The sequence below is a fragment of the Saccoglossus kowalevskii genome, chromosome 11 (genome assembly GCF_978046115.1).
Source record: "Saccoglossus kowalevskii chromosome 11, keSacKowa6.1, whole genome shotgun sequence".
In the NCBI taxonomy this organism is placed as follows: Eukaryota; Metazoa; Hemichordata; class Enteropneusta; family Harrimaniidae; genus Saccoglossus; species Saccoglossus kowalevskii.
The window spans coordinates 15,051,644-15,070,700 of NC_140651.1; the positions used below are offsets into that span (position 1 = coordinate 15,051,644).

The 19,057-nt window shown below is 34.2% G+C and overlaps 1 protein-coding gene across 1 annotated transcript in view; it reads right to left on the reverse strand.

The window, feature by feature from the left end:
* Positions 1-19,057, reverse strand: part of LOC100373093 (dynein axonemal heavy chain 8) — a 98,194-nt gene that overhangs the window by 56,023 nt on the left and 23,114 nt on the right. Inside the window, exons 5-15 of the mRNA XM_085504905.1 lie at positions 17,223-17,315; positions 15,229-15,261; positions 14,656-14,718; positions 11,050-11,149; positions 9,723-9,961; positions 8,828-9,008; positions 7,481-7,740; positions 5,405-5,503; positions 4,537-4,838; positions 1,595-1,796; positions 643-738 (exon numbers count right to left, since the gene is read on the reverse strand). Of these exons, the coding sequence (XP_085361031.1) occupies positions 643-738; positions 1,595-1,796; positions 4,537-4,838; positions 5,405-5,503; positions 7,481-7,740; positions 8,828-9,008; positions 9,723-9,961; positions 11,050-11,149; positions 14,656-14,718; positions 15,229-15,261; positions 17,223-17,315 (1,668 nt within the window). The remainder of the gene's footprint in view (positions 1-642; positions 739-1,594; positions 1,797-4,536; positions 4,839-5,404; positions 5,504-7,480; positions 7,741-8,827; positions 9,009-9,722; positions 9,962-11,049; positions 11,150-14,655; positions 14,719-15,228; positions 15,262-17,222; positions 17,316-19,057) is intronic.

Genomic DNA, 19,057 nt, shown 5'->3' on the forward strand with positions numbered 1-19,057 from the left:
AATATTTCAGTAATTTTTTCCTGACAAGAATGTTTTGCCTCTTAGGAGAGTTTCGTGGCTGGCTGAGGCTTGGAAAATTGCTTTTAACCCCTTATAAAGCCAGTCCCATATACTTTTATATTGACCCGACCAGATAGGGGTTGAAAAGAATACTGTAAAATACATTATTTTCACTATTTTCACTGAGGGGATGATTCATTAAAAATAAAATCCAGCAAATACACTTTTTTTCTATATTTTACATTCAACTCATCAAAAATCTGTGAAATAAATTCCACGCAAAATACCTAAAAAGACTTTTTTGCCAAAATTTAATTCCACCCAAAATAAAGTATTTTACAGTAGCAAAAATAAAATCCCCATGGTAAACTAAATTCAGCATGCTCATAAAAATATCAATGAAAGTTCTGTCTAGTAGGAAAGTTAAGGTGAAAACAAATTTAAACATGTTTCTATAACTTCAATTTTGAAACAAAATCTGAATTGCATGCCGATAAGTGTGTAGAATGAATTGCATTCAAAGAAAGTTATTAGGACATCGTAGTGTTAATGCTCTGTGAGAATGAAATTCAAAACACTGATTTGGTTTACACTCTAAATAAAAAAATAGACAAAAGTAATATCTTGTAGAAGTACACTTACTGATAGGGTTTTTTCAAACCAAGAGTCTACGAAGTTTTGCAATTGGTTCTGCAAACTGTCGATTTGTGATCGGAACTCCATATAATCCTGGTCGAACTGTTGAAACAAGAATAAATAATTTGAGGATACACAGTAATTTAACAACAACTGAAAATGTTTTTACAAAAGTAAAGCTGTCCTCAGTTGGATTGGTAAAAGTTTTATTTTTCAGAAATTTAATATTATGGATGTGTTCTCCATAGTTTATAGTTAAATACAAACATGGCCTGTAATTAGAAATAATCTAATATACACTCATAAGCTTGTTTTAGTTTCTGAAGAGACAAATATTTATTAATTTCAATGAATATTGTGTGTCAGTGACCTACTGCAAAAATTTGTCTTTACAAATACATTAAAATCAAAAAATCATATTTATTTGAAATTAAACTGTTTACAACAGCAAAACCTGTCTAAACTGAACCAAGTCTATAGAGAAGCAGACTGGAAAAGATTTTGAAAATGTTTCTAGTATTAACAGGATTTGGTTTATATAGATTTTATTTACTATGCAACTTACAAATACACTGGTTTTATTGTAAAACTGTATACTGTATATCATTTACATTTTCCCGCTATAAATTTCCAATTTGCTATGCTATTTGAAAGTATTCGCAATGACAACATTTTGCCAAAATTAACTGAAATATTACAGCTACGCAATTACACAGTTTTCACCGACATACTAAATTATTTCTTTTATTTTTGTAATAAAGTGATTAAAAAATATTTTCAGAAAACATAAGCACACAGTTGAGACTAAGAATATGGACAAAATAGAATTTGACACGTAAAAAATCCTGTCAACAAGCTGATCTCTGATTGGTCTGAATGTTATGGGTTAGGATGTGGTAGCCAATCAAGTACAACCTTTTAAGTAGCTCAGCACTGCCTAACTACATCGTACACTTACCTCTCCCTTCCTGTGATCCAGAATATCATAATTCTTCTTTTTATAAGTTTGGACAATCCCTTGAAATCTGACACTGATGGATTCTATACCCTCTATCTTAATGTCAGATAGGCCAGACAGGTTCTCTATTGTATTCATCATATTAGCTATGCGCTCCAGGCGTTTGCAGAAGGTATCAAACTTACCAAAGATGTAGTTCTCACTGAGTAGAAAGAAAGACAAAGTACATTTTTTTAGGGATTGTGCTATTGTGTTAAAAATTAATAACCAAGGTAAATGTGTCAGGTTAATAAAGTAAATAATTTATTAACTTTTTATCAATGGACCACAATCTATATTCTCAGTTAAGTGATAATGTTTATACAAATTTGACAATTGATGTATTTTCTTCTCAATAAATAGGCAGTAAAAAGCTTAGAGTAGAGAAAATCATATTGAGAATCACTTCCTAAGTGATTCACTTTATTATGTCATATGACAGGACACAGCAGTTAAGGGGTGAAAGTGGTAATCATCAATTCACATGCAAGGTACAGTTACTGGAGTGACCTCACTAAGGGAACTGATCATTACCACCCAGCCGGTTTCCTGTGAGTTTGACTCGGTTTACCGTACCGGTCGTTGCTTTACCGTACCGGTCGTTGCTTTACCGTACCGACCGTTGCTTTACCGTACCGACCGTTGCTTTACCGTACCGACCGTTGCGTTACCGTACCGGCCGGACAATTACCGTACTGATAGGACCAATACCGACTATTTATCACCTTCGATTAATGAATGCATGGTAAACAAAGCCCCGGTAACTGATCGGCGCCCTGCCGGTAACCGTGAGTCATGCATGAATTAATTGGGCATTTTGCAAACAATAAGAATTTTTTTTTCACCCACCCATTGAAAGTGAATAATTTGAAAAGGACATGACTTGTACAACAGAGTGTTACGTCCCAGTCGACTAGAGGACTCGATGGGTTAATTATTTGTTTATATTTGTCAGTAGCTCACACAGTGGAAAGAAAGTCGGACAACCGTCGAAATACAAATAAATAAATTAAATAAAAAAGTCTTTCTGAAATTTCATGTTTTTTTTCAATATATGTGTGTTATTCACATATTCATGATCGCCTGTAACGCTATAAAACGACAGTCCTACATCGTAGCTTACCCACGACGTTGAATAAAACGTCTCAACCTGTCGCATGAATTCGATGATACTTGCATAATGTGTCAGCGTGACTCGCTTGGCCGAGCTCACATGTATTTAAATTCGGGCTTGGGCGTTCGAAAATCTGTTTTGATACTTTGTTGACAATAACACGCGCAACGCGTGCACGTAGTCCAGATAAAATTCAAGTGCGTAAAACGGAATTTGACCTTGCTCTAGGTCAACATTTTTCTATTGCTTTTCGACCTCATTTTGTGAGTTTGCTTATGGAATTGTCCAAACATATTTACCCGATATTTACACACCTCCTCCAACAATCCCCAATGTAACTTTATTATAACAAAACAGAGTGTGCAAGTGTGCCGGTATATCTCTTTTTGGAACATGTGATTGGCCCTGAAAAGGGCTGTTTGGTTTGGGGCAGAATACGATTTAGACTGGAAAGGTCGGGACTTTTTTTTGTTTTACAAAAAAAATATAATTACAGCCAATACAAAGTCAGCTTGGACATTCAGTTGCGAGACATAACAAAATAAACGGTGCCAGCGATAGATTTTGCGAATGAAAGAACAAACTAAACGCAATCAAAGGCGCCGACCACTCGCGTTGGAAATAAACTAATAAAACGCGTTGCGACGAGAAATTTCGTCTGCATCTATCATTCACGCAAACGCACACACACATGCTATTTTCGTATGTTGAATACGTTGGCAACGTCGTCAAATATTTAGCCCAATCACTGAATAAAAAAACATCCAAGCACACGTGCACTGGCGCCAGATAAAGTGAAAAAATGAAAACAAAATTACGTCTGCACTGTGCATTTTTAACAATAACCAAAACCATTAGGTTACATGCTAAAACTACCGACTCAGGATTCATCATACACAAATATAGCCACTTTCATGGAACTGTTATTTTTGTAACCCACTTTGTCGGCTCAGTTGATTTGGGAGCACTGATCCCAATTTAAAAAAAATAAAAATATCGTATAAAATAAAGACGCAGTTCCGTCTGTAGTCGTATCCAACAGTTCACATGGACGTACTGGGAGCTCCATGGTCTCAAAAAAATCATGTGTAGCATTATCACGCGCAACTTGAATGTAAATATTATGCAATAATAATGGTAAAGTTTAATCTCTGACAAATAAAAAGACGCAACAAATTGACCTGGTGGTGTATTTGACCTCGAAAGCTACTGCATAGCAAACATGAACAAAATGATTTATAAACAGACTATAACTACAAACTAAACAAATTCTACTCAAATTAATTCTACAGTTTTGCTTTCTCAGGCGATCCTGTGCATAAAACTGAAATTTAAACAGGTCGGCATTTTACCGGTAAACCGGAAAATCAATGCATAAATTAACTTGTCAGAAGTGTGAATTGCCTCCTGCCAGTACGGTAACGGCCTTGCCGGTACGGCTAATGACCTTCGGGTACGGTAAAGCAGCGGCCGGTACGGTAAAGCAGCGGCCGGTACGGTAAAGCAACGGCCGGTACGGTAAAGCAACGGCCGGTACGGTAAAGAAACGCATGCCGCAGGAGACTCACAGGAAACCGGCTTGGTGGTAATGATCAGTTCCCTAAGTTACATTGCAAAATCTCATCATCTGATCAACCGTGATTTCAGATGCCAAAATTAGATTTATTTGTAGAAAACAGCTAAAGTTGATCAGAGCTCTGCTTAGGAACACTGGTAAGGCTGTTGCCACAGATAAAAGAATAAAAATCACAAACACCCAACAAAAAATACACCTTAAATTTGTCATTACCTGAATTCAAACTGTCTTTCATTCGGGTTCTCTCTGAGTTTATCCTTCGTTTTCTGGAAGTGCTTCTGGTATTCCTCATTCAAAAATATGCACTGATTGAGCCTTTTGAGTAACTCCGGTCTCTCGTGCTCCCAGACCTTAGCTACACCATCCATAATGTAAGCTTTACATGTGGTTATCATCTGGTTAGTGACCTTAACAAAGAGTGACGTCATACGTTCCGACGTATTGTAATACTGTGAGATACTGTAGATCATTCGGATGGCGTTCATTAGGCTAGGCAACAAGTCCACCAGTGTGGCCTGCAAATATAAAAAAACAACAAAAAAACATTCAAAATGAGTTAGGCATGAAATACAAAGGATGTGTCTCTATAACCTAAAACCGGAACAGCAATTGGATACAAAATGTAATTGTAAAATAAATAAAATTAAAGTAATTAATTTGGTTATGTTATTTGGTTTACCCGTAAGTTGATATACTGTATTACAAAGACCTTTAAATTAAATTAAATTTGATTGAATTTAAGTTATTGTAACGAAATGCGATTTAATTTAAATGTTATTAAATTGCCTTCCTATATGGGATTGTAGCAAACTGCCATTCAATCCAGGCATTCTCACTAATAAACAGATCAAAACAGGTCTCTACAACTATCTAGTAAGAATATCGAGTTGAGCACATGACTAGATTCTCAATAAAAATATCTCACAAAAAGACATCCCCAAATGTTGACAATATAGATATTCTCATCAATATTACAGATGTATTATGCATCGGGTGATGATATAATGCCCTCTTGGAAAAGAAAATAAAGCAAGAAATTTAAATATTCGATGTTTTATCAATTCAAATTGCTAATACTTACAGGATCACTTTTGACTAGAGGTCCGAAAAATTTATCCAGCGTGTATAAATATTTAACATTATCTTTGGCTTCGTTAGCTGCATCAGTTATGCGACTATCCTGTAACGAGGAAGAATCAACAAAGTTAGAAATTAATACCTTAATATGATGATTATCTCATTTTAAATGTGATTATACCAATTATAGCGCCATAATTAGTGCATGTATTTGAATGTTGTGTAAACAATGCAGTTAAATTTGCATTCATGACCACCTCTATATAATAATAACCACTTGCCTATAGTGACCATATATGTGCAGTCCCAAGGCAATTTACATGTAAAGTGACCTGTGTATAAAAAGATTACTTGCCTATAGTGACCATATATGTGCAGTCCCAAGGCAATTTACATGTAAAGTGACCTGTGTATATAAAGATTACCTGCCTATAGTGACCATATATGTGCAGTCCCAAGGCAATTTACATGTAAAGTGACCTGTGTATAAAAAGATTACCTGCCTATAGTGACCATATATGTGCAGTCCCAAGGCAATTTACATGTAAAGTGACCTGTGTATAAAAAGATTACCTGCCTATAGTGACCATATATGTGCAGTCCCAAGGCAATTTACATGTAAAGTGAGCTGTGTATAAAAAGATTACCTGCCTATAGTGACCATATATGTGCAGTCCCAAGGCAATTTACATGTAAAGTGAGCTGTGTATAAAAAGATTACCTGCCTATAGTGACCATATATGTGCAGTCCCAAGGCAATTTACATGTAAAGTGACCTGTGTATATAAAGATTACCTGCCTATAGTGACCACCTACAGGTATGTGCAGTCCCAAGGCAATTTACATGTAAAGTGACCTGTGTATATAAAGATTACCTGCCTATAGTGACCACCTACAGGTATGTGCAGTCCCAAGGCAATTTACATGTAAAGTGACCTGTGTATATAAAGATTACCTGCCTATAGTGACCACCTACAGGTATGTGCAGTCCCAAAGAAATTTACATGTAAAGTGACCTGTGTATATAAAGATTACCTGCCTATAGTGACCACCTACAGGTATGTGCAGTCCCAAGGCAATTTACATGTAAAGTGACCTGTGTATATAAAGATTACCTGCCTATAGTGACCACCTACAGGTATGTGCAGTCCTAAAGAAATTTACATGTAAAGTGACCTGTGTATATAAAGATTACCTGCCTATAGTGACCACCTACAGGTATGTGCAATCAAAAAGAAATTTACATGTAAAGTGACCTGTGTATATAAAGATTACCTGCCTATAGTGACCACCTACAGGTATGTGCAGTCCCAAAGAAATTTACATGTAAAGTGACCTGTGTATATAAAGATTACCTGCCTATAGTGACCACCTACAGGTATGTGCAGTCCTAAAGAAATTTACATGTAAAGTGACCTGTGTATATAAAGATTACCTGCCTATAGTGACCACCTACAGGTATGTGCAATCAAAAAGAAATTTACATGTAAAGTGACCTGTGTATATAAAGATTACCTGCCTATAGTGACCACCTACAGGTATGTGCAGTCCCAAAGAAATTTACATGTAAAGTGACCTGTGTATATAAAGATTACCTGCCTATAGTGACCACCTACAGGTATGTGCAGTCCCAAAGAAATTTACAAGTAAAGTGACCTGTGTATATAAAGATTACCTGCCTATAGTGACCACCTACAGGTATGTGCAGTCAAAAAGAAATTTACATGTAAAGTGACCTTCGTATAAAGACCTCCTGTCTAATTGGTCAAATGAAACTGTATTACCGGTAACACCAAAATGTTTTATACTATTCTCTACATTTTAAATATTTATTCAACAAAAATATTTTTATTTATTCCCCAACTGTAAACAGTCTTCCTTAAAACGGAGAAATTATTGTCATATTTTTGTTAAAAAATTAAATAATGAAGCTCCACCTGTCTATAAAAGATTGTTTAAGTCCCTTGGATGGTCTCTATATGCAGGTATCTCATGGTATCTGTATTGAACATTGTAGAACCTTACCATAAAAATAAATAAATAAATAAATAAATAAATAAATAAATAAATGTCAACATACCAGTTCTTTCCAGTGTTTGAGTATTTTCGACTTTGCGGCATGCAGCACACCAACGACTGCTTTACACCTAGGACTTTTGATTTGTTCTAATAAACTATTAAACTTGGCGGTTCTCTTTTTCCAATGATCCAGCTCTGCAGCAGGTCCAATGTCATCAGCCTCTTTCCTCATCTGTTCACTTTCAGCCAACACTTGCTCTATCTGCTTAGACCATATGAGGATCAACTCTTCAAACTTTTCAACTGTGTCTGAACTTGATGCTGATAACGTAAAACAGTAGACACTCAGATATTTAATAATGTTATACAATATACTGTAATGTTTATTTTCGCTTGGAATTAATTTTCGCTATTTTTGCTGAAGGAATGATTCAGTGAAAATAAAATCAATTGAATATTCTTTTTTTCCTATATTTTACATTTAACTCGTCAAAAATCAGTACAAAACACCCAAAAAATCTTTCCAGCAAAAATTAGTTCCAGCTTAAATAAAATATTTCACAGTATTCACAAAAAAAAAAACGTATTTGCTTATTAGTAACACATTTGCTTAAATAAATAACAAAGGAGTCTATGGTAAAAATAAGTTTTTTTTTAATACTATGAATGCATTTTTTTTATGTGCGCTGCTATTAGAGATGTATTTGCCACTTGGTAAATATGGAATATGGTATTTACAACTGCAATTTATAGACATCAATTTCGGCAATAAAATTAAAATTTTATATTTTCCAAGGAAGCCAGTCAGTTTTATCAGGCTACGATGTTTCATGTCTATGAAAACGAAAACTAATAAAATTTTGTTTTGACAACAATTCAAATACAATAGATTTGTCTTATTAAAGCGGCTTTCAGTTATGAAAATAATAATCATCACACTAAAAGTCTATTGTAATATAAACAAAACCACCGTGTTTGGACATGATACTGTTACCTAAATAGGTATGAATAGACAGTGGGACTTTTAATAGGGCCAAATAGTACATGTGGTTTGATCAACATATCATTCACTTTAGTAAAGTTTACATGAGATAGTTTATAGCTGTAACTGTATTCTGTATATTACATGTATGTACCAGTATATGATTTTCAGTTTTTGCAATAAAAATAAGAATTTTTAACTTTCTAGGGACCAGTTGGTTTTCATTAGTTAGTAATTTCAATCAATTGGGAAAAAAAAATATTTTAATAATATTTTCTTTTAAAATTATTTTTTTACAAATACTTATATCAATACTTTCCGTTTAAAAGTATACTGATGTAATTTTAAATACGAGTAAACTGAGATGGATTGCACATGATATTCCAAGTTTTCATAGCACAAATAATGATTTGTTGTTGTTCATACCTGCTGCCTGGTAGTCGCTAGGTGATCTTAGTGTGTCTAACATAGACTCTATGTAATCGTGTTCCGCTAAGTGCACACGTCCATCCATGTTATTGCGAGCTCCGCACAGACTTACAACAAATTTGTCCAACTGTTCTAGAAAATCTGCAATCTGACTGTTGTTGGTAATGCTACCCCAAGTCTGTAGAGAAGAAACGAAAGCAGTGTAGAAGCCATTAGGTTACAATGTACACGGAAATCAGTCAGGTGTCTTTATATGCACTACAAATCAAAGACCAGTGTTTTCTATAAAAGTCTGCAGGCGGCCTAGTTTTCATAGTTGAAGCTTCTATCGAACTTTTTTCAGTAAACACTGTAAACTGCCAAATTTTAAGGTATTTTGAGTAATTACAAAACTTGATAGATTATAAACATTGATTGATTAACTGAGAGGATTAATTATGAGCAGTGATGGATGAAGATATATGCCAACTTATGAGGTAGTCAGATTTTGCACAGCATGACAAATAATTCAGTCTTAGGCAGTCAAAATCTGGATCCTTCACTGACAAGAGTGCATATTCTATATTATCGATATATTGCCAGGTTTATTAATATATTGTTTCTCATCCAAATTGTCACACAATTTGTTATCTTCTTTTAAAATTGTCATTAGCACAAAATATATGATATTTTTAAACCACTAATTACGTGAGACAAATGTTCATAAATTAAGAATCAGGTAAACAGTATCCCCTTGTCATGAAATTACATCCTTGTGCATGTTTTCAAATAATGAAATTGAGAAACATTCATACTGAAAATAAATTAGAGTGGCCCTCTATTGAATGAACACGCATTTACAGTGAAGTTAACTGACACAGACATACAGACACAAGACAGACATCTGACCTACCTCCTGAGATTTCAAAGAAGGAACAATAATCCTAGACAGATATTTCTCAAAGCCTTGCAAGATGTTTCCATTGGATGCATCAATCTGACCAAAGTTGACCTCCAGGGCTATGTTTTGTATAGTGATGGCTTTGTTAGTACTCCGGATAAAGAAGTAACACATGCCATTAAGACCTTCAGAGGCTCCTGTGGTAATAAAAAGCCTCTTCTGCATAGGGACTGTAGCAACACTCGATGTTTCTAGGATAGTTGACAAAACATTATAATTTTTCCTGTACAAAATTTCGTCAGTTCTCATCATTAATTACTTTTTTTTTGTTCAAAATAATTAACTTTGAATAATTCAATTCAGTAATTCATCATAATCACATTGTATGATGCAACTATTTACAATTGTTGGCTAATACCACTTTACAACTGAGGAAAAAACATGGTGAAACTTTTGAATAAAACATGGGTGGGGAAATTCACTTTGGTAAAATTTATTGAAATCTGAGCATAGAAATCACGTGTCTAATGGAAAACTAAAGGTTGTGGAAAATGCAAGTACTGCCACTTGAGGGCGCTATCACAATGCTGATACCAGGAATGATATATATATTACCTTAGGCTAAGCTAAAGACATACGTTTGTGCCATAAATATTTCCTCAAGCTATGATCGTTAATAACAAGATCAGTAATAAATCCAGCAACATGTAACCACGAAAACAACAGAAGAGTTATGGTGATTAATAGTCGTATTACAAATCCACATTTTTACAATAGCACAACTGGATTTAATTACTAGGCATGTTTTTATAAGTTCTATATCATGAATAATAAAGTTAGCAAAAAATACTACAAGTCTTAGGGGCGGAGCTATGTCGCACACCAATGTATCATGTATTTCTAAGGGACTTTTTGTGTGAACTGCTGTGGAACACTGGTTCAAAAGCCGATGAAAATAGGTAAAATTGAGAAAATGGCACAAACTCAACTATGTGACAGTCCTGAACAACAAAATTTATAATATGTTGGACATGTAGGGATAATCTTGTTACACTTTTACATTTTTTTTTAGTTTTCATCCATTGTTTTCAACAGTTGTGGTTACCAGAGTACCAGAGAAGCCAATATAACATTTAATAATGTTAATTTGTCTGTAGTTCAAAGCATTCTACTTTGCATGTGGCATATGCATTACTGATACTAAAAAAACAGAAATTAAGCATAAACAGTACTCAACTATCTGTTCTAGAATACATTGTTTCTCTCTCAGTTCAGCTGTTACTTGCTAATACCGATTAGCTTAATTACAAACATCATGAATTTTATACATAATACATACCTGTTCTAGAATACATGGCTTCTCTCCCAGCTGTTTCTTGATAATAAAACATCAATTTTCTGGATCCGTCGGCAGCAAAGAAATCCTCAATCATATCAAACTGTAAGAAAAAGACGTATAAATGAATACACACAGATACTGCCACAATGTTTGTTGGTCTGCATGTTAGGGACACAGATGTGTATCTATCTGATGAATGACTTCGAAAACAGACATCACAAAGAACAAAGGTAGCAAAATTATGGTTGGAAGCATACCGTACTTTATATAAAATTTGAGATCAACAGGTGTCAGTGTGACATTCTAACTATTTACCACCTCACCTTGTGTGTTTACAAAACTGTACTAGCAGAGGATGTTTTTAATATCAAGTTTAGTCCAATTTGAAGCAAAATAAAGACGTCTGTGTAAATGAAATTATAGATCTCATAGATGACTTCTGAAGATCACACATCACCAATCTCATTATCAATAGGAATATTTTGATTGTTTCTCTCAAGAAATGCAAGCAGTTGAAGTTTAAGAACAGTTAGGGTATAATACTGGAACTTATTCGTCACAGGACAAAAATTACCCCCATAAATATCAGGATGTGTGACTTTCAGGGGTCATGCATAGAGACTATTCAAAATCACTCATCCTGTAAGAGAGCTACAAAAACACCAAATTTCTCACTGACTGTCACCAATACAACAGAACAAGAACAAGCAGTACTATAGCAGCTTAAGACATAGCAACAAAAAAAAAGCTATAAACTATATACAGGTAAACTATAAATTGGTGAACATGTCAGCAACAATAAACATTTCATGCTGTAAATATATAACAGAAAACTGAGCAACTGTTTTTTTAAAGTCTGACAATTGCCATGCAGAAATAAATAAAAAGAAGATGACATGCAATCGTGCCTCTCTGAGCTGAGTTTTCTGACATGGGGTGAGGGTGGACTGAGGCTCTGACGACACATGTCTAATTAAATAACAATTTGCAAAGTATTTAAAACTATCAAAGTTTTTTATTTTCAGGATCTAGATTCAATGTGAACCACAGCAATTTCAATTTAAACAAAATAACTGTTAAATTGGCCCAGTTTTTTTGGAAAATTTATTTTGACATTAAGCATTTCACAATCTGTCGAAGAGCACCTCCAGATATGCCATAGATTCGGAGATATTTTTGATATTCCTAATTAAAAAATGTTGGAGCAGAATTTGTGAACACTGCCTTTTTGTGATTGTCCTGCAATATCATATCAGCTTCAGTTTCTAGGCCTGAATAATATACTCCAATGAATGCAAAAATCTCAAGCCCAAAATATTAAAAAATACTAGAAAAAATAACATGCACATGCAAACATGATATGAAAGCCCACTTTGCCACTTGACTGAATAGCGCAAAAAAAAAAAATTTGGAGAAGCATTTGCGAGGTGGAAATCATGATGTGAAAAGCTTTCCTGTTTAAGCAATTAAAGAAATTTGTATTAAATTTATCAACATCGATACAGCGGCTCTATCAGCAGCTGTAACGGCACTGGAAGCAGTACATAAAACAACTCAAACAAGTTAACGCACACTAACGGAATAGTCATCATTTCCGTGTTGTGAGATTATTTTTACATTGTTTGTGAGAAAAAAAACATGGTGTGCACACACTGTGAAATGGCAAACTGGGGGTTGAAGTGAATGTTACAATTAATTCTGGTATCAGATAAGGAATATAACACAATACCTGAGAGGATAACGATGACAAGGTTGAAGAGGAATGGAGACGCTACTACTAACACCTACCAGGAATGATCTAACGATGACTGACTACTTTGCTAGTAACTACAATTGTACACTGAGGGGTAACATAGAATGGAAACTTTACCCTTTCAAGCAAATCAGCCGCACGTAGGGGATCCGTCTTTGTTAATATCAACATAGATGATCATGTGTGGATATAATTACACATTTTAAGATAGAGAGAAAGAAAAATATGAAAGAAAAAAATACACTTCTGAAACCAAGGGTTACGTATTTGATTATGCGTGACATCTGACATAGGTGTTCATTAAATTTTATTGCACAGAAAAAAAAAGTAATTATGGAAATCGCTATTTCTCTCTCGAATTCAACTGCAACAATGGAATATTCCTCAGAAAATCGCTGGCAGTGGTGGTGTTGTCAGAATTATATTACAATGTTGCAACAGAAACTGATTAAGAGATAACAGTTTTCATGACCAGTTTTTCAGTGCCTGCTATAATTCATCTTAGAATAAACACACATTTGGTAGTGTTTATTTAATATCTCTGTAAAAATCTGTACATCAAAATATTGAAAATTTATTTAAGGATATTTTCAGTGATTTTCAACTTCTTATGTAAATTTTTTGAATGTCATACCTTTTCCAATTAAAGTGTTTGACCTTTTTTATACTTTTTCCTATAATCTGAACCAAAATAAACATAATTCCCCAAACAATATGATATTTGGCATTCATAGATTCTCGAAGCTTTTCTCTATAAACAAGTTTGTATGGCCTGAAATTACCTGAATCCAAACTGATCATCATGTCTAATGATGGCTATGATATGAGAGATATGGAGTAGTAATACCACTATATCAGATATATACACAAATACAATACCCTGGGTAACACACGAGGTTAGCTCGCTACAATATAGTCACATTATTAAATCAATATGGTGATAATTAACATTAACATAACGTGCATATTATTTCTATCAGGCAGGCATTTACTTTTTAATAGTGTTTTGAAGAGTTTTTATGAATTTCTGTGCAAAAATACTGCAGTAAAGTAACAGACTGAAGATGTAGGTTTAGAGTGGTGAATACACTGAACTAGTTAATTTTTGCTACTAGGAATTTTTATGATTTGATAATTTTATGACATTAATGAAGACAAAATTTCCCAAAAGTCACTGACACTCCATATCATGGGGAACTAGAGATTTTTTTGCTGCTACAAAATTTTGCAATTTTTATCAACGAAATTAAACCAGTTTACATTATCATGCTGGCATTATTATTGTAATCTGAGAACTAACTTCTCAAGGTAGAGTGTACCAACTGAGTAATGGTCACCAAATCCGGGAGGCTTAAATCATCACAATTGTCTAGCTTCATATTCTTGCACAGCTTGGCATTTCAAGTCAACTTAATACTTCTAGTGCATAAAACGATGGTGGTATTTTCAAATAATAGAGAGAGTACACGTTGTACACTGCAAACTGCTTCAATTTCTTAGGAGATGAATTTTTACAAATTGATGAAAATGATGAAATTTTCTATCAGTGAATATTATAGAAATGCAACATTACTTATTACTATAGGATGTATGATTGTTCTAAAAAATAAAACTACACATTTAGTGGACTACATTTGTAATGTACTATACAAAAGTAACTTTGTGTCAAAGACTATAAAAGATAAGAATCTGCTGCAAGAATAATACCATAATACACCATAATTCTAACATCCCTTGATGTACAGCAGAGTAGGAATGTGAAAAATTAATCAGATATTTCGTGAATACAACCATGAATCGTGCTCGATTTATTCATTATTTTACAGAATCTCTAATTTTCAATAACAACTCACCTTTTCATCTCCGAGAACAAAGTCCTCTACTTGTGCTATTTCGATATGAAGCGCATCGGCCAGCTAAAATAGAATGGAATAAATTTAAATACCACAAATGATGTGTATGACATCATCACTATGGCAATGGTTGTCATGGCAAATTGTACTGCCTCATTCCACCTTTTGCTATAAAAGTAGGTTACACTGTCAAACATGTATATTCCATGAAAGAAGTATAACATTTTCTAGAAAAATTAATTTATGTAAACTTAAAAATGGCAGAGAAACAAATTTAGCTAGAACCCCGAATGAGTTGCATTTAATTTTTTTTTTTAAATAAAGTAGATGGTTACATTGTATTTCAATCTCTATTAACAGATGTGTCAACTGAGGTAAACTTTAAGGTGTTTGCAAGCTTCCCAGGTCCACCATGAAAATTAACAGGTGGCTGAATGAAACAGACATGGCTGACATAGCAACCATTAGACCTAATTAGCATAAATGGGACCCAAAAGTTTTTAACATTTTTCACATACATCTGTGTTATTTTTCTTAAAGGTATTCGAAACATTAGATTAAAGGGATTCTCACCTTGGAGAAAAGGTATTGGTGTCTTGAATCCATCTGAAAAAATAGAAGAAAAGTTACCATGTTAGAAAAGTTTGTTACGTGACAATGTATATGTTTGTGGTCAATGCTTCGACCATTTTTCCTGTTGCGGGATGCAAGTATATTCCACAAAAATCCAGTTGTACGACTGAAAGGATGGAATTTTGAAGACTGGAAAGAAGAACAATTCTCGTATACACCATCTTGACCTTCAGTGACATCCTTACCGTTGCCATGTTGTTACAATACTCTGGTGTTACAAATACATTGTTCTCATCGTTGTTGTTATCGGGATCTACAGTTATCTCCATGTTGCTTTTTCAGATGTTAGGTTTTGGCACGTTGTTTCATCTGACTTTCCCCCCTTAGTTACAGGTAATTCTCAAACAGGAGGAGTATGAATCCTCTGTCCTTGCTTAGACAGTCTACCAAGTAGCCAGTATACTTCATGTTGTCCCCTGAACAACCCAGGTCTCTAATGATCGCAACTCCAGATATTTTTTGTGTTCAGGTACAATTAATAAAAAAAAAAGTGCAGCAGCTGTTCTACTGATGAATTTCACTTAAATCACTTCGACGATTTAATCAAATTTCATGACAGCAGGAAAAGGGTAGTTGAGCCAGACTGCTGAGTCTTTTGAAATAAGACATTTGTAATACATTAAGAACTATTACAAAATAATTGACCATTTCAAATTAAGTGAGTTTCCAATACGAAACCTTAAACTTGTTTGTAAAATAGATTGTTCCTGGTACTGGTATACCCTTTTTTGTATGGTTGTATAATTTTATTGATCGGTTTAAACTAAAAGTAGGCTGCTTTCAAATTCTCATGATTGCATACTCAAGAGAGAAAAGTGCCATATGATCTGAAGCAATGTATGCTATGGTGTATTTGTTTTTTAAATGTAGTTTCACTTCATCTAATGGTTATGTGAGTATTTTGTATTGACCCCCCCCCCTTTCCCTAATTCAGTAATTATTAAACTATTGAGGTCACTACCAAATCATACATAGAACTGTCAGATGTAGAGAGAGACAAGAACACCTTGTGAATAGACAAGATTTTAATTTGAATTCAAAGCATGTAAGAATAATTTCTGTTTCCTTTATTTCTTCAAACAAAAATGAAGAACAATACATGTTCTGAATAAGGTATTTGTCTTGTTGATCTTATTTCATCTATCTGGTTCAACAAACTTTCGCTTCCCCTTGTTACCATGGAAACTGACACAACCCTCCCAAACTTTCAGCCAAATCACAGCAGACGACTATCCAAGTAACAGATTGATCCATGCGGGGCAATGTTGATATCAGTTGCCATGGGTACAGCATCTCATGACTGATTCCAATACACCTGCTGTGAGAACAGTCAAAGACCATATCTGGTCTCACACTGATGTTAATGAGAATTTCTGTTCATGATTTATTCAGGGTTTCCATTATTTATTTTATTGATGTCGCGAGAGCGTGAGATACATCTTAATTGCCTGGATGCAGTAATTAAAGTTTTTTTCTCTCTCAAATTCAGCCAAAAAAATGTCGCATATAAGAACATGTGCAGAAAGTTGCATAAATAAAAAAGCTGGTACATTCAGTTTTGTGCCTACTAAGAGTGAACTTTGTATATTGAATGTCACTATTGTTTATTAGCTCAAAACAGCCAAAAAGTCTTTTCAACAAAAATTAGTATATTAGAGTATGTGATTCGTGCGATGCTTCCCTTATAAGTTCACTTTACGATCTCCACATTGTTATAGAAGTGTTATTGAATTGACAACACCTTGTCAAGACAGTCACTTCGCACACAGTCATATAGCAACCAAATATGAAATGACATGCTGTTCAAGTGTCTTTGGACAATGCCAATTTTGAAATCTACCACCTGGGCCGAAAGTGACATATGACTGCAAGGCCATGAGTACGAATTCTAAAACAAATATGGGGGAGTATAAGTGAATATTGCTGGCACACACCTGTGTCCTCCTATCATCTCGGTTCGCTTTGGCCTGTATGGCCATTTGCTTCATCGCTTCCCCAGACAGCACCACATTCTTTTTTGCTACAGACTGGAATTCAAAAACAATGCAAGAAGCATGGTTAGTATTGAAGAAAAAATGAAAAACTACATGTATTATATTTTGCTCTAAAAGAAGCCAGTTGATCTTGTAAGCAAGCACAAATCTACATTCTGGCTAACTTCATAAGATTTCTCTTCTGAATAGAAAAATTTTTACAGTTACCACAGTTACCAAAATTTAACAGCATAATCAGTATGGTTAAAAAACCTCTAAGTTCACAAATGACAAATTTTCAGAGATTTAAAATCTGTTAAAGTTACAGAGCATTGTAGCAGTTTCACTGAAGTAAACACAGGGAGTCACACAAACTGTCAGTGAATTTTGTCTGCAGAAATTTCCCTAATTCGTCAAGTTGTGAAAACTCTGAGTAACAAAAATGACATGGTTTACATCATATTTTGCGCATGCACAAATTATTATGCATAATGTTTATATCCCCCCCCCCAAAAAAAAACATGACGAATTGTTCATATAAAGAGAAATACGGTCTGTACAAGACCACCTGTGTGTGTGGGAGGAGAGAGGGGGAGGTGCATACGGAATCTTGTATATTCACACATTAACACAAAAATTCTGAGAAGTAAATACTTTTAATGCGATAACAAATAATTTAACTCTTATTAACCCTTGAAATGCCTTTTTTTTTCACAAAATATATATTTTTAAATAGATTTTTTTCTTATGTTTTGAAGAATGGACATAATATCCTAGGTGTTTTTGAAAAAGATATGGAAAACAAATTATTTTGCAAAAGATGTTAAAATCTGACTTGGCATTCAAAGAGCTAACTAGATATGAAGAATTCAGTTTGAATTAATGAAATTACACTCAGCACATGCAATGTATAATATAAACGGAAGAACACACTGATAGAGAAATCTGCAAGACTTGTAATCATTCTTGAATTCCATGTACAAGAGAGAGAGAGAGATGTATTTGGTTAATGGTGGGGTGAACAGTTGAAAAATAATGAGCTGTAAGAAAAACATGATTAATAGTATTCATGCTAGGAAATGGAATGTAAGGGGCATGACAATAACTGGAAAGGAAAAACAACGGTTAGGTACATACATTCGGGGATGAATACAGAAAGATACTACATGTACGGTAGATGAAAACTCTTTTGTAGTGGGGATTTATAGAAACTACAATCCGGATAATCAGAATCAGTTTAAAGCTGTGTAGAAAGATTAGAAACAACCTACATGCTGCATGACAACAACAATGGTGAAGATACAAAGCCAGACAAAAAAACAGAAGAAAGATCAGTCAGCACGGTGTAATCGTATAGACCACTCTGGTCCAGTCAAGATATATATCTGCAGGGCAGGATATAGCATTCTGCATTTGCAGGAGCAATTTAATATTTATGAGGCTAAAAGGATGTTATACAAGGCAACAGGATACCGAAACATGTATGTCAGAAAGAAAAAAAAACATCATTTGTGTCAAAACATCCTTTGAAGTTGCAATAATTAGATGTTATGATTTACAAGCTCTTAGAGGATCCAATTCCTTTTCCCAAGACCCCTTAGCTTACTAGTTATAATGGACTACCTAGCAACAAGACTGTCAACATACTAACAGGTGGCTGTCAGTCCAAGACTTGAGTATTTTGCTCCATTGTTTGCTGTGCAGTGATTTAGAAATGATTGATCAGAAAAACTAATAAGATTTCTTAATTGAGTTATTAATTTTTAAAGAAAAAAAATATATTGTTCCTAATTAAT